This window comes from Aquila chrysaetos, chromosome 8 (assembly GCF_900496995.4).
Source record: "Aquila chrysaetos chrysaetos chromosome 8, bAquChr1.4, whole genome shotgun sequence".
NCBI classification, from domain to species: domain Eukaryota; kingdom Metazoa; phylum Chordata; class Aves; order Accipitriformes; family Accipitridae; genus Aquila; species Aquila chrysaetos.
Window position 1 is genome coordinate 1,650,662 of NC_044011.1, and position 22,207 is coordinate 1,672,868.

General features: G+C 45.7%; 1 protein-coding gene across 5 annotated transcripts in view; it reads right to left on the reverse strand.

Annotated features, from left to right (window-relative positions):
• Positions 1-2,248: 2,248 nt before the first annotated feature.
• CDK12 (cyclin dependent kinase 12) overlaps positions 2,249-22,207 on the reverse strand; it is a 29,762-nt gene continuing 9,803 nt past the window's right edge. The window contains exons 3-15 of one of the 5 annotated variants that reach the window (XM_030021984.2): positions 18,585-18,761; positions 16,893-17,032; positions 16,062-16,232; positions 15,049-15,238; positions 14,072-14,128; positions 13,401-13,502; positions 11,933-12,010; positions 11,322-11,438; positions 10,622-10,753; positions 9,609-9,823; positions 7,335-7,787; positions 4,884-4,909; positions 4,467-4,763 (exon numbers count right to left, since the gene is read on the reverse strand). In XM_030021984.2, coding sequence (XP_029877844.1) covers positions 4,680-4,763; positions 4,884-4,909; positions 7,335-7,787; positions 9,609-9,823; positions 10,622-10,753; positions 11,322-11,438; positions 11,933-12,010; positions 13,401-13,502; positions 14,072-14,128; positions 15,049-15,238; positions 16,062-16,232; positions 16,893-17,032; positions 18,585-18,761 — 1,942 coding nt within the window. In that variant the 3' untranslated portion in view covers positions 4,467-4,679. Of the gene's footprint in view, positions 4,791-4,883; positions 4,910-6,001; positions 6,431-7,334; positions 7,788-9,608; positions 9,824-10,621; positions 10,754-11,321; positions 11,439-11,932; positions 12,011-13,400; positions 13,503-14,071; positions 14,129-15,048; positions 15,239-16,061; positions 16,233-16,892; positions 17,033-18,584; positions 18,762-22,207 lie in introns of those variants that run through there. The other 4 variants (XM_030021983.2, XM_030021982.2, XM_030021981.2 and 1 more) reach the window with 4 other exon arrangements.

The window sequence follows — 22,207 nt, forward strand, 5'->3', positions numbered from 1 at the left end:
CGACCACCTCGGCAGGGTCACTAAAAGCAGCGAGCGAGGGTCTGGCCGAGCCTCGACCGAGCAGAAAGAAGCTGATGCTGGGGAGCAAACGGAGCCCCTGGAGCAGGACCGGCCACCGCCTGCACCCTCCACGTCTCCTGCCATCCTGGATCCTGCCCCTTCTCCTTCCCGTGGACGAGGGTTGGGGCAAACCCTCTTCCAGCCCTCCTGGGAGCCAGGTTGGAGCTGGGACCGGCATGGAGAACACCCGAGGAAGGGAGACGGAGGGACGGATGGACGGACAGAGCACACAGATCCTCTGCCACAGCTCCCTCCCCGTGCTCTCACAGCTCAGGGCTACAGCAGAATCCGTCCCCCAAGGCACCCTGGGGTCCTCCCCAGAGCCCGAGGGGCTGCCAGGAGCCAGGGGAAGGTTTGGAGACAAACCTCAACCACGCTGCTTCCCTGTCTGACCCCCACGGCACCGTCTCCTCTCCCGGCTTCGGTCAGCTCCAGGTTTCCTCCTTCATACTCCCACCATAACCAAAGCAGCCCCCTGTGCTCCAGCTCGGGCATCACCCACCCAGCCAGACACCAACACCCATCAGAGCTGCGGCACCAGCGAGCTGGGTGATACCCGAGGGGCTAACGAGGGCTCGGCCCCGCTCCCAATTAGCAGGTGAATTTGGGGGCTCACAGAGGTTGCAGCCTTGCGGGGCTGAGGGCTGGCGATGCCAAGTCCCAGCCATCCTCGCCGGTCCGGCACCGGGGCCAAGCTCACTTACTGGCACTACCGGGCACCAAGCTACGGCACCAGGGAGGGCAGGAGGAGGGGGGAAAAAGGCTTTTAAAAGGAAAACCACAGTTACTGTGTAATTTGCAAAGGTTACAGCAAGCAGCGCAGTAATTCAGTGCAATGGAGCAAAAGGCAATACAGTAACAGGAAATATTTAATTTTCCAATCTCCACTTTCCATTTTTATAAACTGAAAAGAAAAAATTTAATATATTACAAAATATCTGTACAGAGACAAAGGTACAACCAAAAAAAGGCGCGCTCAGTCTCAAAACGAAACTCAGGAGAGGTACAGTAAGAGTCTTACCAGACGCTTCTCTGCTGGGTAACTGGCTACAGCGTGTTAGACATTGGCATTAAACCCAAAAACGATCCATGTGGAGGAAGAAAGGAGGGGCGAATTGCCATCTAATGACTTGTCTGTAACCTGCACCACATTTTAAATCTTTTTAAATGCATACGTTTTCCCCCCCAGTAAATCCTTTTGTCTTCTTTGTACAGAGACCCTTTAAAAAAAAAAAAAGGGGGGGGGGGGGGGGAAAAAAAAAAAAAAAAAGCAGAGCTGCTGGGAGGATGCAAGCAACCCCCCAGCCCCCAGACTGGGGGCTGTCCCCTGGCCAGACTGGTCCCCCCTGGCCCCCACATGCTCCCTTCACCCTTGCAGGGATTGAAAGCCTTTTGCTGGGACCAGTTAAGAAAAGCCACTGGATGTGGAACAAGGGATCCCTGCCAGCACCGCAGCTCTGCCCAAACCTCCCCGGGGTGGTCAGTGGGCTCAGATGAGGGAACGGTGAAAACCACCTTCTGCAGGAGCCCAGAGGGACCTCCCGGCACGGCCTGATGCCACGGGGACAGACGGCAGATGCCATCGGCCACCCCAGAGCAAGGGACAGAAGTCTGGGCTGTCTGTCCTTTGCTCGAGGTGGGACAGAGGGACAGGAGCCCACCCTCGCAGTCACCGTTACCTCCCAGGTCCTCGGCACCTTTTCAGTCCCTGCTGCAAAATGAACCGGTGCCGGAGAAGCATCCTCGTGGGGCTGGCTGACTCCGGAGAGAGCCACGGGGCTGGCGGGGACCCGGCCGCGCCGGCACAGCACCGACAGGCGCCGGATTTGCTTTTGCAAAAGCTGGGACAGGCCACCCTAAACTGCGCCTACGGCTGGGACCCCCAGTGCTGGGGGGGCATCGGCACGGAGGAGCGGGCAGAGCCTGCGAGGAGGTCAGGTTTGTGTTGCCGGTTTAAGGACCGCTCGCTCCTCGGCAGGCTTTTCTGGGCATTTGCCAATTTGGAAAGACAATAAATAGGCATCGGCTTCCTAAGAGGATTCAGCACTGGAACACGACTTTTCCTTCCAAATTGGATGGGCTCAGGAAGAAAAGCCAGAACAACAACAACAACAAAAGCTCCACCACAGACCAGAGCTGGCAGCTGCACGGTGGAAAGGAAAAAAATATAGAAATTAAAAAACCCCTCAAGAGGTGACTGGTTTATTTAGTGCACTCTGCATCTTACAGAACTTTTTTTTTCCTGCACATCAGGCATGAACTGGCAAGTAAAAAAAAAAACCCAAAAAAACAAAAACCCCCAAAAAAACCCCCAAACCCAACAAAATTACACTTGGAATTTTGCAAACGGTGTTGCTCCTCAGTGCTGACTCAACACTACGAGAGTCCCTGGTCCCTGCTCACGCAGAGGCCTTGTACATTACCAGCAGTGTGTATATATATATATATATTTTTTTTTAGTTTTTTTTATTTTCTCTCCCCTGCTTCCTCCCACAGCAAAGCCAGTGGGTGCAGCCGTAGGTCTGGCTGTGTAAGGCAGGTTTTCCCCAGTTCGAGAAGCACCACCTATTCAGGTGCATTTTTATTTTTATTTTAAATTTATCTCTCTGTATAAAAAGAAATTAAATCAAAGCCTGTTAGAAGGAAGAAGGTCTCTCGGCCCCCCAGACTCCCACCCATTCAACACTTCAGAACACTGTCGTCCCTAAAATTAAAAGAACCACCATATGTTTTCCATAGGAAAGGCCTACTCAGAAAAAAAAAGCTCATAAATATGTACCTTTGTTTTATTCATCTCTTTTGTTTAAGTCTCATTGAAATGGACAACATCGCAACGTTCTGCGGGAGGAGAAAATTCATTGTAAATACTTCCTTGACAACAACAAAAATATATATGCTTATAGAAATGATACATTAACACCTGGTAAGCCTCAAAGTACTGAGATGCTGCTTGGAGAGCCCAACTGAGCCCCATCAGGACACGCAACACCAGCCCAGAAGGATGCCGGGTACAAAAGACACTCCTACCTGGTGGCAATTCCCCACCAGAAGTTGTTTTTTTTCCTTTTTTCTTTAATTCTTAAAGTGTTTTGGAAGATAAGAATTACAAAGAAATACATATTTTTTTTTAAGTGAGGTGTTCTCTTCAGCTCTTAAAAAAAAAAAAAAAAGAAAAAAAAGAAAAAAAAAGACAATTCCCACTGCAAAGTTATGGCAGGAGAGATACAAAATCCAAAGAGACCCTTCACAAAAGCCAATTTACTAAGGCTACCGTCAAAAGAGACAGGACCTGGACCCGGAGCTGCCCAGGCAGGGCTCGCAGCCTCAGCACAGAGCAGAGCCGGAGGAGAGGGTCAGCTGGACACTTTACTGAAAGAAAGCAATGTCAGATAAATTGAGTACAAGCCAGTGCCACATCCTGGGTCTCCACAGCCAGGACAGCTGATCCAGGTGCCCCTCCACCAATATATTCCCATTTCTTTCTTTCTTTTTTTTTTCCTCCTTTTTTTTTTTTTCTTTCTCTCTTTTCAGGGAATTGGGGGGGAAAAAAAAAAAAAACAACCGCCCCCAAATTTGCTTTGGGAACCAGACTCTCCCCCAGCCCTACCTGAACACTGCCCCACGCTTCCCCCACCGAGAAGCACTGGCACACAGCTTGTGAAACATTTTTTAAATTTCCTTCTTCCCACGTGGTTGGGTTTCTTTCATTCCTATTTTTAAAGAATTCCCCCCCCTCTGCTGGCTCAGGGCAGAAAGCTCACCGTCGTTTGCGGTGGGGTGGTTGTTTTGTTTTGTTTTTGTTTTTTTGTCACTAACCAAGCGCGAGAGGTTTTGGCCAGCGAGACACCCAACTGGGGACCCTACAGTAAGTCACAGGGCGCCCACCGGCAGCCTAGCAAGGAATACAACAGGGAGCTTTGCAGCAGCTGAAATGCAGACGAGACCTTGCTCTGGGAAAAAAAAAAAAAAAAAAAAAAAAAAGTCATGTTGCTAAAGGTGGAGAGGCGAGGGAGGGGAGGACCGGTGCGAAAGGCGCATCTCTCAGTAAGGAACCCCTCTCCCCCGTCCCCCCCGTGGAGGCACTCTGCCAGGCCCACGGTACGCCTTCCCATAAGAAGAAGTCGCCTGGGTTGGGGCACCCCAGCTGTGACCTGTTCCTGCCCCACTGGAACCGGCCGTCCCCGGTCCCAGCTCGCCGTAATTCTGAATTTTGGCCTCTGGATGTACCAGCGTGTTGTTGCTCCCCTCGGGTTTTGTAAAAGATTGCCCAACCGAGTGTATGGCGACGGGGACTCTGGCAAAGCGGAGGTCCTGGTCCCCTGGAAACTGGACAGATCCTGTGCCCTGGTAATTGCTCGTCTCCCCAAGGTGGCTCACGGAGCCCAAGAAGGTCCTGCTTTTCCCCAGAGGCTGGGCAGAGGGTTCTAGTAGCGTCTGGCCTGAATTCAGCTCCTCGGCACCAAATCCCCCCTCTGAGCCCTCGGTGCTGTAAGTCCTGGAGGAGTGGGACCTGCCGTAGTCCGCGGCTCTCGAGGCTTGGTGTTCATGTGTCGCGTGGCTGAGCGACTCCGACTCTTGCTGGGAAAAGAGCTGCAGCAGCGCAGCCGTCACGGCCGGGTTCAACTCTTGGGCTGCGCTGGAGAGATCGCCTTCGGACAGAGGCGGCGGTGGAGGCGGTCCAGGGGGCTCAGGGGGTCTCTTCTCTGGTGGGAGAATGCGAGGAGGACATGCTGTGGAAGGGTTACTTCTTTTAAACACCATCTTAAAACATCACGCGAACAGATATAAATACATTTATACGAAAAAAAAACCAAACAGCCTACCGAGACAGTCCGCTCTCTAGGATGCACTGGAAAAGAGGCGGAGAGTTTTAAAAGCTGGCATTCGTTGCAAGATCAATGCACATGTTCATTAACGTTTTTCCCGTACTCGCCCCGTCCCCCACGCTCCCAACTAGGCGGCAACAGCTGTCCTAACACATGGGCACCCGTGGAGGGAATTCCTGCTCTCGGATCAAAGGCTAACGCCAAGCAGGAGACAGATGTGGAGCCACATGACAGCACGTGTTCTCCGAACGCAGGGTCTCCCGCTGCACAGGGATGCTGTGCCTTACTGCTCCGGTACCAGGCTCGCCAGCAGCCAGGCAGCTGCGTACTGATAGAGCATGGCCCTGATGTATTGGTTTAGAAAAACACAAAACCAAAACCCAACCCCAAACCCACATGTACCAGTTCCCCACTGCACCCATGACAGACTGAAGGGAGCGGGTTACCCCTTCTCATGTCCCCTCTTTGCTTCTTACCAAAGCCGGCCCTGCTTCACCTGGTTTATGACCTTTTTGCGAAGTACATTTCCAGCATACAGTCCAAAACAATCTCAACCCACAAATATTTGCATGCAACGTACAGACTGCTCTGGAGCATGAGAAAATCTTTTTAACCCCCGCCCCCCTGCCCCCTTCTCCCCCAGTCCCCCCCCACCAAATCAGATCTGAAGTCACAAGGATTTCTGTTTCAAAAAGGACCCCTCCTAGCAAGAACAAAAGCACCCTTCACACACCCCCACCATCACCACGCTCTTACTACTTTGTATTACTGCTTTTGAGCCAGCAGGAAGAACAAAGCAGCCCGGTTAGGCGGTGGGAAAGGCGAGAGCAGAGCTCTGGCCCTCCCCCTGCTAAGGCAGTGCCACGACTAGAAGTGACACTGCAGAGGGGAGGACGCAGGTTCCCGCAGGACACGATCTGCTCCCGGTGCCTTGCGTGCCGGCTTCGCTCACAAAACCAGTCCTGACTCCTGCAGAGCAACACAACTGAACTGACTCGATCTCATTCATCGACAAAAGGATGGGCTACACGGTGATTAAAGTTATTACTGGCGATGACGTAAGAGGCCACGAACACCTTGTTTGAATCAGATCCTCAAATCATTTGCAAAACTGGTTATTAAAAAGGTCAAACTTTATTGTGAAAACCAGTAGTCTTCCAGGACCACCCCTCCACCCATATCAGTCAGTCCACTTTAAAACTAGATTGTATTTAAACCCAGAAAACAATCTTCAGGTAATTTTAAAGCCAAGCTGATTTGGGGACAGCATATCATTTAAAATAATTATAAACAGAGAACAATGTTATTTAATTGAATCTGCTCTACAATAACCTAGTTATCTTCCAGTACTAGGGCAAAAAAAAAAAAAAAAAGCACGATCACAACTGGCTTGTGGTGGGCGGGTGTGTTGAAGGCACGAGAACACAGCACGTTCAGCTACATTGCAGAGGAGTTGTGTATCGGGCCAAAAGAGGCTCCCCGGAGAGTCTGAGACATACTCAGGAGGTGCTTCTAGAATTTGGTGAGGTCGTCACAGGATGTTGCTAATAATTCAAAAAATCAACAGAAACAAAAGACATGGATACATTTACACTCACCTTTGAAAAGGAAATCCACGAGTTCACTGATACAATCAGGTCTTTTACACATGCCTCTTACTTGCTCTACAAGAACCAGCCGTTTGGCTCAACTTCAGATCTCGCTGAATTTTAGGACTCATAAAAGTCAACTCTATGTACAACCAGGCACACCGAAGCTGGATGCGCAAGTTTCTTATATACACAACTGCCACTATCCCTCCCTTCCAGCACTCTCCAGTATTTCAGTTCTCATGTTCTTCAAAATCATCTCTGCAAACCTTTTTTTTTTTTTTTTTTTTTTTTTTGAGAGGGCAGGAAGGGAATGGTGAAAAAGAGAATTGGGACAAACAATAAGATGGGAAAATCCACAGAGATTCAACATCCTGTGCAAAAAAACTACCTGAATGTGTAAACTGACTACTAGGGGTATTAGAGGAAGAACTGACCCTCCAAGTTTCCCTTCCACTTTTGGGCAAAAACAAAAACCTTCACTTCACCTTAAAAATCTTCACTGACCCATTCACAGTGGAGCACTAATGGATTTTATATGCTTTGGAGATGTGAAGCAGAGTAGTATTTTTGCGTTTTGGCTTTTTGCAGTTGTTAAAACCTCCTGAGCAGTCCAGCACTTACCGCAGGGAGTGGGTCAGTGTCTTTCTCAGTCTTGAAATCTGAGGCTTAACCACATTCTAGCACCCAGCACCCTTCCTCCTCCCATCCACACCCCCTGCCTCCCTCTGTCACAACACTCAAAGGTCTCGGTTCCTCCTGGCTGCAGTTAAACTACAGGCACTCATATGGAATACTTTAATTGTTCAAACAAGTGCATGGCATCCAAGATGCACAAGCAACGGTCATGATTATTTACCTGTACTTTCCTCTGGATGCATTGTAGGGGTTTTCCTTGGCCCCCGTTGCTCACTGCTCTTCTCCCCATTGCTCTCCTCCAGGGTTATAACAGGCTCCTGGCTCTTCATTAGCTGACTCAGCAGAACAGCCAGCACATTCTGCATATCTCCCTGAGCGCTGGCTGTTTCTGGAGTCGCCTGCTCCTCCGGTAGCTGGGCCTCTGTGGGTGGCTCTTCTATGGCTTCCTCTGCTGCTGCTGCTGCTGCCTGAGACTCATGCTGCTGAGTTGTAGCTTCTGTCAGAGCATTGATGGACTGGTTGAGAGCCTCCAGCTGCTGCTGCATCTCTGGGTTAGAGTGTACATTCAACAGCTGGGCCATCTGTGGGACACTCAGATCAGTCTGGCTCTGCAGCAAGTTCAGTAAAACAGCTAGTTCGCTCTGATTCAGCTGCTGGGTGATTTCTCCAAGGCCTGCAGGAAACACAAGAAGCATCACAGGAAAGTTAGGCAAAACTGCATCACATCGGTTTGCAATCGTGACGCTGCACATAACAATAAACGCCTCTTCTCCATGTCCCCAGGCTGGGGGAAGGCACAGAGGCTCCAGAAGGAGCATTCCAGGATAGTTTGCTCAGATTTCTGTCATCAGCTTGCCCCCTCCAGACTACAGTCAGCTCTGAACAGCACTGCAGCAGCACCCCGTGGTACTGCACACACACTGCACTCACCCAAGGCTACAGCTGGGTACTGCTCTGTTAGCCACAGAGGGAAGCTTCTTCAGTGCCCCCTCAAATCTACCAACATGACTGTGTATGTGGCTGCTTCTTAAAAATCAGCTCAGTTGAGTCAAACCTCCCTGTTCCTTGGCTAGCTGAGGGCATCCCAGGAATCAGAGTGGTGACGAAGGACACCATACCAGTTATGGCAGCAAGTCTGAGGATGCAGGATGAAGACTGGAAACCCTTAGCCCACTTCAGTGGCAATCAGAGCAGCAAGTCTGATAGCAGCTCAGCCCCTCCCAAGGTCTCTGCAGCACTCTGTGGATCAAAAGCACTCCCTCCTGCACTGGAAAGCAGGTTTCCCAGGATAGAGCTGAGCTGCTGTTTGGGATGGAGGAAGGGTGTGTTCCACTGATGCAGCAAAAGAAATTAGGTCAAGCAGAAGGCAATTCCTTGCTGAAAGCTGGCCTGGTATCAGAGAGAACTCTGTCCTGACCTGCAAGTATCCAGGTTAGTCTAAAATACAACCCTTGAGTGGCATCACCTCCCTTTGCACAATGCTGGAACAGAGCCTCCTGAGTGACAAGTGACAAGGGTGTCCCTTCACACTGACGTTGAGTTTGTAAGTCTAACTTTTTGGGAAGAAGGGTGCAAAGGTTTGGTTTTAGCAGCTTAGTTTTAAGCTCCCCTTGCTGGTAGGCAACTAAGAATGTGACACTCACTTTTCTCAGCTGTTTGTTAATCCAACCACCACCTTTTGTCCATCTGCCATGTTTCATTGAACACATGGATTGCACATTCCCTGGAGCAAGAACTGTCTTCCTTGTTACTTGTCAGTACAACATTTGATGTGAAGGAAGCTTTAGCCCATATCTGGGTTTTGATAAGGCTTCTACAGAACAATCAGCATGGTTTGGGCAGCTTTGTCTATTTCTACATTGCCAGGAATCAAAATACCTCCCCTCCAACTATTTTGTAGACACAGGAAGGTTGAACACAGTTTTGGAAACAGTGTACAAGTCCTGGTCCTGCAAGTCTTTATGACCAAATGATCTTTCCTGCAACAAGCAAAGTGCAACAATGTACACTTTTGTCCACCAGCCACTAGCCTGTTACATCCCATGCCTAATCTTTACATAATTTGATCAACAAGATCAAACTTCAGCTCATCTGCACACCCTTCACGCAGCTGTACCTTCCAGTCTCTTATCTGGCCTAAGTGACTCAAGGACTCCTTCTATTACCCTCTGTGAAAGCATGCTTTGGAACCAATAATATAACTCATAGAACAAATTCATAGTCAGGTCATCAGTGAGTGAATTCTGAAGACTAGCCAGAATGCTCTGCGGCCAATAGTTTTCCCGGCAGAGGGAAAAAAACCGATGTGGGGCAGGGGGGAAACAGGGGAGGGAAGTCAGGATAGGAAGATTCTGGAATGCCCTTTCTGTAGAAATAAGAGGGGAAAGAACCAGACTGTCTTGAAAATAGACATAAGCCTCCCACACCCAGACCAGAGAGAGCAGGGAGGTAGCATATCAGGACAAGCCTTTTACAGAGCAGAGCAGGCACTGACCTACTGCATCTCCAGCACCAGACTCTGTTTTGAGCTGGGCAGGCTGTGGGTGCACAGGACTGCTGTTGTTTTTGACAGTGTCTGTGCTTGTAACAGAGGTAGTTTCTTTCCGAGAAACTTTTGATAATGGCGGCTCCTCCACTGCAATCCCGCTTTGCCGCTGCCGTCGGCGTTTCTTGCTCCACAGCTCATGGCAATCCTGCCAGTGGGGAAGGCTGGAAGAGAACAACACTTAGCAGTTAAGAAACATAGCAAGAAAACCGATTTAAACCTCAAAGACCACAGAAAGTTATTAGCGCTGTAAGAGAAGCACAGATGTTCCCCTGACTGCAACCATACTATTAAACCAAGAAGGGGCAACTCCTAGAACCAGGAAAGGCAGCATAATTTGCATGTGAATCATTTAATTTGCACTGGGATCTCACCCCTGAACAGACTGGGTTAGCTACAATGCACACAAGCCCCAATGAGTGCAAGTCCACCAAGCTTTGAGAGTCTGGCGGCTTTAAGAAAGCAGCTGCCTTTAGTCACTCTGAAGGAAACAGGAATCTCAAAAGCTACTGCCATACTTGCACACAAAGCAGCTAGAGCAGTTTTATAATCTGCTTGACTGGAGTGGGAGAAAAGAGCTGCAGTGTGACACTGCTCAACAGCCACTCTTCTAGTCAATTAACAAGCAGCATAAACGAAGCCTGGCCAGCCCCCCATGGCACAGAGGACAGGGATATGCTACATGCTACTCTTGCATATCTTCCAACAGAGTTTTAGAGCACCTTACAAGCATTAAACTCAGCTTTATAAAACCAGCCTGTTATCAGGAAGAAAGCCAACAGCACAGGAAGAGCTATTTGGTCAGCCATATGACAAAACGCAAGGGCAGAGTCAAGAACCCAGAAATCATAACTTAATTCTGACTGAAAAAAAAAAACCACCCCAAGGCCAAGCCAGTGGCTTCTTCCCAAAGCTCATTAGCAGAGAGCCCACTGTGGTGGAGAATGCCAGCTGGAACTTACTCTGGAGGTGCCATTTTGCTGAGGTCAACATCCTTAAGGAAGTCACTCTGCAGGGCCTGTTCTGCTGTGCAGCGCTTGCCAGGGTCTAGCGTCAGCATGTGGTCCAGCAGGTCAAGAGCAGACGAAGGAATGCTGCGCAGAGAGTTGGAAATATGGCTGAGTTAAGGGGTTGTTCTCAACAGGGAGAGAAGCCCGCTTTCAGAGAGACACCTCAGGCCTAAGAGAAATCCATGCAGTCAAAATTTATTACTACATGATGCAGCACCTCAAAGATATCAACAGAACAGGCATCAGATACGCAGTATTTTCAGTCTAATTTTTGCCATTTATTAAGAGCAACTCTGCTACAAATCCCACAAGATTATCACACAATTATACTCTCCCCCCAGAGAGCATGTCTTGGAAGTCAGACGACCTCAGCACTGTGAGAATGCCACACTGTCAAGTGTGTTTTCCAGCACAGACCCTAGCTAGAAGGGTCACAAGTGTGCAGAGGCAGGGAATCCCTCTGAAAGGCACCTGTGGCAGATCAGATATTTAGAAAGGGGACAGTGACCCCGAGGGCAGGAGGCAAGAAGGGGAAGCACTGCTTTATCCTGCCAGGTAGGCTAGAGCCAAAGGATAGCGGACGAGTCACACAGCGTAACAGGCAGCCATAACGCCCACGCAGCCACTTATTGTCTCTTCTAACAAAACTCACAAGGAGAACTCCTCACGCAGGCGCCTTCGGTATTGCTTCTTCGGTTTCATAGTGTTGAAGTAGGGCAACTTGATGACATCTGGCCACACTGCTGGACAGGGGCTCCCACAGAGCCGGCTGAGAACCAGAAAAGCAGAGTATGATCAGCAGGTGGAACGCAGCTAGGAGGAGAAGAGTCACCAAGCCGAGTGAAAATGTTTCCTTTCTAAACAGTTTACTGTACCAGTAACCTAGGTCTGGGCACACTTCAATGAAGATTAGATAACCCTCAGGTTAAAAAGGGGGTATTGGGAAGAGGAAAAATGATTACCTTGAGTTTATAAACCATCCAACACAATGAATTTTCAGTGTGAGATGCAATTTAGGTTCATGATTTTTCCATTCAGCTAACAGCAGCAAAGGTTACTGAGGTTGCATACATTAGCAGCCACACACTTGATGGTAGGCACGGACACCTAAATGCCTAACTATTCGCATTGGCAGTTACAGTCATTTGCTGGTCCTATTTTGCAGGCAGGTTAGAGAAAGAGGGCTCTTATAACACAGAGACAGTGTGCATGAGCAGTTTCTGCAGTACCTCTTCTCATAGGCATGCATGTGCAATCCTTTACCTGATTAATTCAAGCTGAGCCAGTTCCAGATTGGCTTGAAAAATAGGCTTCTTTGTAAACAGTTCCCCGAGGATACAGCTGGAAAGAGGAAAAGCAAGAGGTCATGACAGCAAACCCTTGGGATGATCGTTTGAACACTGCAGCATTTCTGTTCAGAAGCAGGTTTGCCTGAGGAGAGTTATTTGCATCAGAGCTTGTAGTTGAGAACTGACAAACTAACCTATGTGTACAGAGTCACCAATTCTACGCAGCTGGGAAATAACATTCACTAGTAGGCTGGTTAACATGTCACAGGCTTCACACTTTAACTCTTTGCGGGGAAATGAGGATGTGTCAATAGCATGACAAGAAAAACAGCCAGGCATCTCATTTTCCTCCAGATTCAGCCCATTTATCTTTTCAGCTTTACTGGGGGATATCTGCTGGCCCAAATTATCCTCAGCTGCCAGTAGCTTACTGTTTGTCATTGCCAAGCACAGGACATAGCCTTGTACACACAAGGTTTGTACGCACACACAGCATTTGTACAGCTGGAAGGGAAAGAAGAGAAGGAGGGAGGGGACAACTCTGACTCATTCAGTCCTTAACACCTACTCTTAAGCCTTCGACAGGAATGACAATCAGTGCCAAATATAGCTGTGGGCTGATAACAGGCACCTGTCTGCTGGAACTGGACTAACCCCACTCATTTGGCACAGGACACTGAACAGCAACTGGACCTCACAGCCAGAGTTTCCAGAAGTAATTATCAGGGCCTGACTTTTACAAACCTTTGTTGTTTGCATACTAAGCTCTGCTGAAAGTTTACCTGTGAATATCACAATGGGAAGCACGCATTTTGGGAAATCCAGTCCCACTTCTGAATGCTGAATCCTTGAGACTCTGGTTCTGAATCACTTAGAAAATGTTCCATCTTTGTGGCTGAACTGCCCAGACTCCTCCTGTTCACAAGGCTCCCTACACTACTAGAAACCTGAAATCTCTACTTTAAAATGTCTCCTAGATTTAGCTGAAAAAATTAGGTGACAAACACAGCAATCTGAAGAGCTTAGAGAAAAACTCTCTATTAGGTCATTAAAACCATACACTGAAGCTATGATCAACACAGAGTAAGCTTGTTACCCTTCTGATTTTAGTGGTACATTGTTATCAAAGGTTGGTTGGTTGGTTTGGTTTTTAAATAGCAACAACAGATACTTTTTATGCTTTCACGTGTCAATACCAAGAAAAGTCTCATTCTAGGAGTTTTTACTAAATGGTATAGTTTTAGTTAGGTGACACACACCTATTTCCTCAAAGCACAGAATTCTGAAAGTATTCCTGTACTATCATAACATTCTGCCTAGCTGGAACAGATACAGCTTCAGAAATCAGCACAAATCGAAGGCCACCTTCCATTAGAACTACTCTATTCATGTGCTGATGTTCACAGCCCAACCAGGACAAAAGATACAAACCAGGCACTTACCCACAGCTCCACACATCTATGGCCGGTGTGTAACGCTCCTCACCTAGCAGCAATTCTGGAGGTCGATACCATAATGTAATGACTTTATTTGTGTATGGACGGCTGGAATGCAAGATACAAATATAAACTGATGACAAGAGCCACAAAACCCTTACAAACGGTAATTTTTACTTCCCAACTGCAGAGTTATGCATATAAGTAGAAGCAGTGGGCTTTCAAGTGCCTAGGCTTCCATAGCACCTGCTTGAGTTAAATAAAGCTGATATCACAGATAAGATATCACAGATTTTAGAAGTCTACCTATGTGAAGACAGTAAGTTGTAGGTACCCAAGACTGAAAAATCCTGACCTGCAAGAGGCAGCAGCAGGCTGCCATGATTGAATAGTGACTGATCTCAGAGCAAAACATGGTCCATGGCAGGTCCATGGCAATCAGAGAAGATGTTTTGTTCCTTATCAGCTGGTTTGTCTAATGAAAAGCTATTAATATCAGCCAGGATATAATAGGATATGATTTCCAATAGCTGGAGCTGCATTGTACCACTTACACTGGAAATAATTTCTCAGGCAATGGCAGGACTTCCAAGTGAAGGGACTATTGGATATTAAGAAAGGAGATCATCTCATTTATGTAAGCCATTTCCCCCTTCCTCCACCCTGCTATGCCTCACCTCTCCTCTGAGCTGTAGAGTCGGGCGAGTCCAAAATCTGCAAGTTTGATTTGCCCACTGAAAGACAAAAAACAGTCACTGGTTTGAATCACAGGTGGGATCACACGCTGCAAGCAGTAACAGGTAAGGAAATCTCCCCATGTAGTAGAAAGGCCTAACAAAGCAATGTTTGCAGTAGTTACTTTTAGATATGCCAGTCTTAATTTTCCAGATCCTATTTAATGCTTCAAAGAAACAAAAAGATAAAAAAAAAAAACCCCAATAATTCAGTCTCATCTCTATCACAAACCCTTCCCAACAGGCCAATGTCCCAGAGAAGTTTTCTAGATGGATATCCAGACATCTGGATACAATTATGTGCAGTATTATTCTCAGAAGCTCAAAGTTTTCTTATGGGTATCCAGATAAAGACTTGAGAATTAACAGCAAGTGAATAATTGTTCTGTATTCTGCAATGAACTACGTTACTGCCAAACATTGCTATCTAGAGAAGAGAGAGCATTCATGGAGAACTGCTACTTCCTACCTTAACCCTCTATGGTTTCTCTGCATACAAGCACTTCCAATAAACAGTATTTTTGCCAAAATACCATGGAGACCAAGTGTACGCAGAGACCCACTTACTTCAAGTCAGCATGAAAAAAGGTTAACTGTAATGAGCTGCAAAACAGTGAGCAGAGGGCCTCACGTGGAGAGATTGCTACCAAAAGCAAGTTAAGTAGAAGGTTGTTAGGGTTGTTCACCCTTGCAGCAGGAGATGTGTTCTCAGCCAGCAGCAGCACCCAGGAAAGCCACTGCTTAATTATAACCATCCGTCACACCGCTGGTGGAAGCATGCAGGGTTATATTCCTACAGTGGATCAACACCTCCTGTCCCAAGCGTACTCAAGGTGAAGACAACAACTGTGCGCTCTCAGCTGAACCGAGGGAGAGTGCAGGGAAGAGCTTGGACAGAAGTGTATCTACTCCCAGGTTACCTGTTGTTCAATAAGATGTTGGAGCACTTAATATCTCGATGAAGGAAATTCTTTTTGTGACAATAATCCAGACCCTCCATTAACTGTTTCATGAAAGACTTGATATGGTCCTCTGAGAAATGTACCAAGCCAGATTCTAGCAGCCCCATTAGGTCATGGTCCATGTACTCAAACACAAGGTAAAAGGCACCTGGTATAATAAAGTGAGAAATTATTTAAGGCAAGAGAGGAGACACAAAGAAAAAGGAGGAATGAAAGTAGACTCAATTGTTGAAATATTCTTTTTTGTGCACTGTTGAGTGTGTTCTGTTGGCATTTTCTTTAACGCAGTCTTGTGATATTTAGGGCTTACTGGGCATCCTAGAAGATTTTTTTCCTCAAGGGAAGAAAAAAAACCAACCCCAAAACAATTAAGTAGCCCCTCTAATGGATCAAGCTGACATCTGAAACCAACATATGCACCCAAAATAAATTCCTTTGAAATCCTGGTCATGTTTACCCCCCTGTTTTGTTTTTTCTTTCAAGCTAGTTTGTTGAAGAAATTAGTGCTATGCATGGCTTGAACTGATGTTTGTGTTGTTCCTTTCTCTCTCATGGTAGAGAAGGCCCCAAACAAAAGCTAGTGGGATGCTAGAACACCCTTCTTCCACAGTGACAGAGGACAGAAAACTTTTCACACTATTAGAAAGTTTGGTGCCACTCATCAGTGTTAAAAGTGACCCTGTAAAGGCTTTTTTAAGCCTGCTCTTTTATGACTCTACAGGAATGCAATGCATCCTTTTAAGCCCGCATCTACCTCTGCTCTGCAGTACGACAACTCATTTTAACTAGAATCTATCCTTTGATGTAAGGCCAAATCCAGATGCCAAACTTGCTGGAACTATGTATCAAGGAGGAATGCAGAAAAAAAATCTACACCAGAGTTTAGATTTTTAGTTTTACACTAAGAATAAACAAATGGAGTTGCATCACCTCTTTGGCTAATCAAAACCACACCCCACAGCAAATACTACCTTTGTCCTTCTTGAAATCCAGTGCATCTTGTTTGTCCGTGACAATTTCCTTCATGTTAACAACACTGCGGTGGATCAGCTGCCGAAGGATTTTGATCTCGCGGATGGCTGTGATAGGGAAGCCTTCCTTTTCATTGTCCAGTCGCACCTTCTTGAGAGCCACCAATTCACCTGCCAGAACGAGCCAGTGTCAAAGCCTCTGCACACATCACTGCTAACAGCTCTGTGGGCTTCCAGGGGGAAGTTGAAAGTAGATATGAGCACAGTCAACATCCACCAAGAAACAGCAGACACAGCTTTAGTTACCACCCTACTAATTTTCATTTAATCTCTGTCAGAAGTTATCACACCAACAACTCAAGACAGATGACACCGGTGCTCCTCCTCATCTCCTTCACCAGAAAGTCACACAGGTGAACATCAATTTACCCTTGAAACCACCCCAGTTCCTTTCACAAGCTCTGCGACAGTAAAGTCTGACAAAGGCTCCTTTAAAAAGCAGGGGTTCAGTTGGCATCTATGGCTGGCATAGCTATACCTACCACGATCATCTGACCACTTGTCAAATTGTACACATAGGGCATACAATTTCACAAGCAGAGAGAGCAGCCGGGCACTAACTCACAGTTAGTATTTCAGAGCTTCTGTTCTTTTGCGCCTTTTGAAAACACCTGATGTAAATGCTTATTCCAGGGCTGGGGCCATTTCTAGTTCTACAGGTATTTGTCATTAAGCAGCAATGCCACTAACGCTGGAATGGGTTTTAAGCACACCCACAATAATGATGCCTTAAAGAAGTGGAGTCAATCTGAAGCCACTTGGCATCCTTACCTGTATCCTTGTCCTTGGCTTTGTACACCTGCCCATACGTCCCTTCTCCAATAATTCCAATGATATCAAACTTGTCCACACAACGCTTCCCCCAGTCGCTTTCCGTCTGTCTCCTCTCCCCATACCGAGGACAACAGATTCTGAAAGACGGAAGCAGACTGTTAAGACACACGAGTGCTCCACCTCACCTGCCATCCCACAAACAAATGCCCATTCAACCGTTTTAAGCTGTACCCTAAAAACAAAAAGCAAAGGTCAGGCACCCTGTCTTTACACTCCTAGCAACTGAGTGTTCAGTAGAGTTTAATGAATTATGCTATATAATCTCAACTACTCCAGATATAGGCACTGCTATGCAGGAATATTATCCTTCTATTTCATTCAGATACTAAAACACCCCATCCAGAACACTCTCACTATCAGATCTTTTCACTTCAGTTATGCATTTATCAGCTGCATACAGCTAACAAGCAATACATTGCTCCTCCTGGGGAAGTAAGTAGTGCAAAGAGTAAGACAAGCAAAATGGATATTATGCCACCTCATTTCCACAGACTTTGAGGTGGCAGAAGCATTTTGCTATAGCCTACCTGGGGCATGCAGTTAGCTACACAGACTTCTACAAAGATCTCATTACATACTTTTAACTGAGAGTAGATTGAAGGAGAAACAAAGCAGTATCTTAATCTAAAAAATACAAAAGAATTATGCTACAGTGGGACAAAAATTAGTGTTTGGAATCTTTTGCAGAAACGCTGGACATTTGATTTTTGTTTAAAACAAAGTGTAGCTAGCGCTCTGTGTACAAAACGTCAAGGCAGCTTGCTTTCTTGATAGTTGCATAAATTTTGTTATCGGGGGAAGTTGTATATGCCTTGCAACACGACTAATACTCTGATTGCGCATGAAGAAAAGCGTATGTCTCCTGTTCAGAATAACCAATTCCTAGAAGCACCATGAGCTTTATATAGGGATACTCATCAGGAGGTTTTGGCCTACAAGCTATAGGCTAAATCAAAAGACAAGAGAGCTTTCAGGGTAGATGTGGCTGGAGATCAACTATGGCAAACTCCAGCAATTTCTACCATTGAAAGGGTCAAAGGGGAAGACAACAGAATCCATCACAGCTTCAATACAATGCCTGAACCGTAGCCTCCATTTGGTGCACAATTTACACATCCTTCTCTTCTTCCCAAACCGCTGTACTGTTAATTCTCAAATTGATGGGGCTAGTGGCCTTGAACTGAGTGGTCCAAATATGAAACAACACACAGGAAACAGTTAATACACCATAAGAAAAAACAGAAATATGAACTCATTTTCTCCACATTTCACTTCCCTCAATAATAAAGACAGCACGCAAACAAGTCTGAGGACAAAAGAACTTATAAAACTGAACTAAATCTGGCTAAAGATTTATAAGTAAGTGCACGTTAAGTGTTCTCCCCATCCAATAAATGGTGGGGAGGCTGCTGAGGGCTGACAAAGCAGCCGCCAGATTCAACTTAAAAAATGACAGCACTTTCAACAACACCTTCTCCACAGAGAGCACAGGGCATGCAGTCAGCTCTTCTAGGAGTGCTGCAGTATACGCTGAAACCTAAAGCTTTGGAAACCTAAACTGACATATGTGTGAAGAAACAGAAAACCTAACAACTCAAAGAAGCTGAAAAAAAAGAAAGCCAGCCTTACTTTGGTCTCTTTTTGAACGGTTGCTGAGGTGGTGTGGCTGCCTTTGGTTCCGGGGAGTCAGGAGGAGATGGGTCCCCTCCAGGGAGCTCTGGAGGGAGCGGGAGGTCCGTGAGTAAGTGTCGTGGTCTCTGCTCTCTATCTTTCTTCACAGGTTTTGGAGGAAGAATCTCTTTTGGACTAAACTCCGAAAAGTTAATACAATAAAAAAGTCAGACTTAACAGCCAATTAACAAACAAAAAAGCCTACTGTAGGACAACTCTCTATTTGAGAACATAAAGTTAGGAGCCCAAGTTTAAGTGTCAAAATTAGCATAGCCAAGTATAAAACAAAACAGTCTTAAATTTCACAGTGATAATATATCAGGAGAGAAAAGTGTTAGGTTTGAACCACTGTCTTCAGATAAACACACAGCTCTCTGCCACTAGAACTTGGTCAATTTGCACAAATACATAGTTATTCTCAGTTTCCTGTAAGACAGTTCAGGTTATCAGCCAGCACCCACTTTCTGACCCTGACTTCCTCTATTTAGTCTATTTATCATAATGAAATTAAATGCATGACTTGTTATGGACCACTATAAATATGAACCCAGAATTAAGTCTCTCTACATAAGTAACTTTTAACTTCTTAGCAAGGACTGAAATGTAGCTCCAACTTGTGAAAATTGCTGAGAAACCAAAAGCTGACTTTTTTTTCTTTCCTTTTTTTTTTTTTTTTTTTTTTTTAAAGAATCAAATTACTGATGGCATCAGAAGCTTGGTTTAGACTGGCAAGAGTCTCATAAGCAGAACCTAATTCTCTCATGTATGCAGCAGGGAGAATTCCTAGGTCTGAAGAGTCAGGAATTCTTCTCCACGCAAATCTTGGCTTCACCAGGAAAAGAAAAAGATTAAGAGATATGAACAACCTTCCAAGGTTCGTTTTTAGGGCAGCCAGCAGGAGGTTTGCTGTTTGTCAGCATCACCAGCTCTAACGCCTCAGCACAGAGAACTCCACATAAATGAACTGATGGAAGTAGGTCATTTTCCCAATTTTCTTATTAGACACTGCCTAATCTGCATGACAATCTTCTGAAATATAGTTAAGAAACAAGCAAGACAAAGAAGGACACTATTCTGGCACTGAGCTCTGACATCTTCTGTAAAAGATGAGGGAGCAATCTTATCCCACTGCTAAGAAGTCACCAGGCAGCTGCAGAACTAATCGCACGTCACGCCAGCCTAGACCTCTGGAGGAAAGTATTCACTGTCGGGCTCTATTACCAGCGGTACATATCCTAGAAATACCAGAAGTGGGAGAGCTGCACGGGCTGAAGCTCACTCCCCATTAACTGCAAATTCTTAATGTGCAGAATAATAGCCAGCCGGGTCACTTCACCGAGGCAGAACCCACGTTAAACCTCAGAAGAAGTTCTTCAAAGTGAGATCTAGCTGGGGCCTACAATCGCATGTAGGATGCAAGGGACTTCGTTCCGACAGAGCAGATCAGCTAGGTTTTTCTTTCTTTACTGCTTTCATATGTGTACTTGAAGCACTGATCCAATGTCTAGTTCTTACAGATTGAACATTCACAATAACAAAAAAAGCAGTTGTTTGACTTTGTGTTTAATCACTTCTAATCGGCAATTCATTTGTTCCTGACAGTATTTAAATATCTAATAGTATATGCTAAGCTTGGTCCCTTTGACCCTGTCAAAAAGATTCAGCCTTTTTCCAGACACACATCAAAAGCCAACTTCTTTGCAAGACTTCTTGGGAAGGGCCAAGGTGTGTTTGTAGGTTTAACCTGCAGGCACCCAGCCTCCCAGGAGTTCCTTTCTCTCTCTCTTACCAAATAGTTATCATTTTCTTGCTGACACACTGTTATCTGCACTTAGTTATGTACAGCTTAGTTAATCTGTCTGCATATCAGCACTAGTGCCCCTAGATGGTTACGTTAATTACCCCCAGAAGATTTGGACATTTCACCAGGCATTGCTTTCAAAGTGAGAAAGCCAAACAGACCCTTCAGAGTTGCCCAAGCAGAAAAAATAACGAAGTGCAAACGCCAACTGCCTAACAAAGGCTCCTAGAAGCTACCTCCCTTCTTCCCCTCCCCTAAAATAGCAGGAATGCGATCAGTCAGGTCTGCATTTTTAACTATGTTAGTGCTGTGAACAGTCAACCAGGTGCTGTCAGGAACCTATGCAACTTCTGAGTGCAACATCAAACACGTACAAAGTTTGTACCACTTGCTTCTAAACAGCTTTTCCTCCCCTCCTGCTACATGAAGCAACCCACAGTGCACCTTGACTGCTGTGAAGTCTAAAAGCATTTTAGATAGATAAGTCTTGAGAGCTCAGCAAGCATAGAGAAAGGTTAAAGAGTCTCTAACTGAATTAGGCATGTTTTGTACTTGGACACTTCACAAAGCACGTTTCCAAATCCTGTGCTTACCAGGTTCTCAGAGCTGGAGTGTTTTCCTAGTCTCAGCATATGAAAGCAAAAATCTATCCAAGAACAATTTTGTTCATAAATACGAAGGCAGTTGATCAAGAGTGAGCTTCCGCACACAGTCAGTGCCATACGCAACTGCCACTAGACTCAGCAAAACGAAGCAGGATTTCCCGTCCTTTTATTGGGAAAAAGTCACTGTAAATCCATTTACTAAGCTTAGCAACCAGCAGTATTATTGCCCACACTCCTAAGTTCATAGTGATGGCAGAGATAAAACACACTTTTACAAAACTAAGCCATACCTGGGTGGTAAAAAAGAGCTCTAGGTGTGGGTGGCTAAAAAAATAAAATACAGTATTTGCAGCACAATTTCTGTGTTTGGAATAAGGCAACAGAGCAGCAGACTCTTGCTTAGACTGGCATTTGAGTTGGGAAAAGATCTGCAATCTGTTAAAAGCTACTGCTCATCAGAGATACGTTTAAACTAAATAGACACTTGCTGAACAACATTACACAGCTTAGGAAGGGCAACATAAACATGCACAAGCCTAACTTTTACGTTGATCGCAGTGACAGTATTACCCTAATTTACATCAATACCAAGACAAACCATGAAAATCAATTAAATGAATCAGAATATGTAACATAGTGTTCACTTCAACCACAGGGTAATTAAGTCATAACTATCATGTAACACACTATTCATTAAAAAACATGCTTTACTAACCGATGAGATACCTAGTACATCTTTAGCAATGGTTAGAAAGATACAGAGGTTGTTAGGGAACTACAGGCTAAGCAGATCCAAGAGAAAAAAAAAAAATTTCAGTGATGACCTGACATTAACAGCACTACAACATACTAACAGCTACAAAATGAAAAAAAAAAAGTTTGTTTTTCTTCCTCTCCACCTCCATTTTGGATATTCTGTTCCCTTCCCCTCTTCCCCACCAAAGGAAAACCCCCACAGTAAGGTTTTTCAGACCAGTTCATATTAGAAGCCAAGACCACCACCAGCCAAGACCCAGAGCAGCGACGGCTACAATTACAGGACAGAATTAAGTCTGCATGTTTTGATTAGAAATGATAGGAAACAGAAATTTGAAGTAGGTGTAGTTTCACTCTTTCAAACTCTTTTTCAAACAAACAATACCTACTCCTTAAGTAATAAGGATTGTATTAATTAT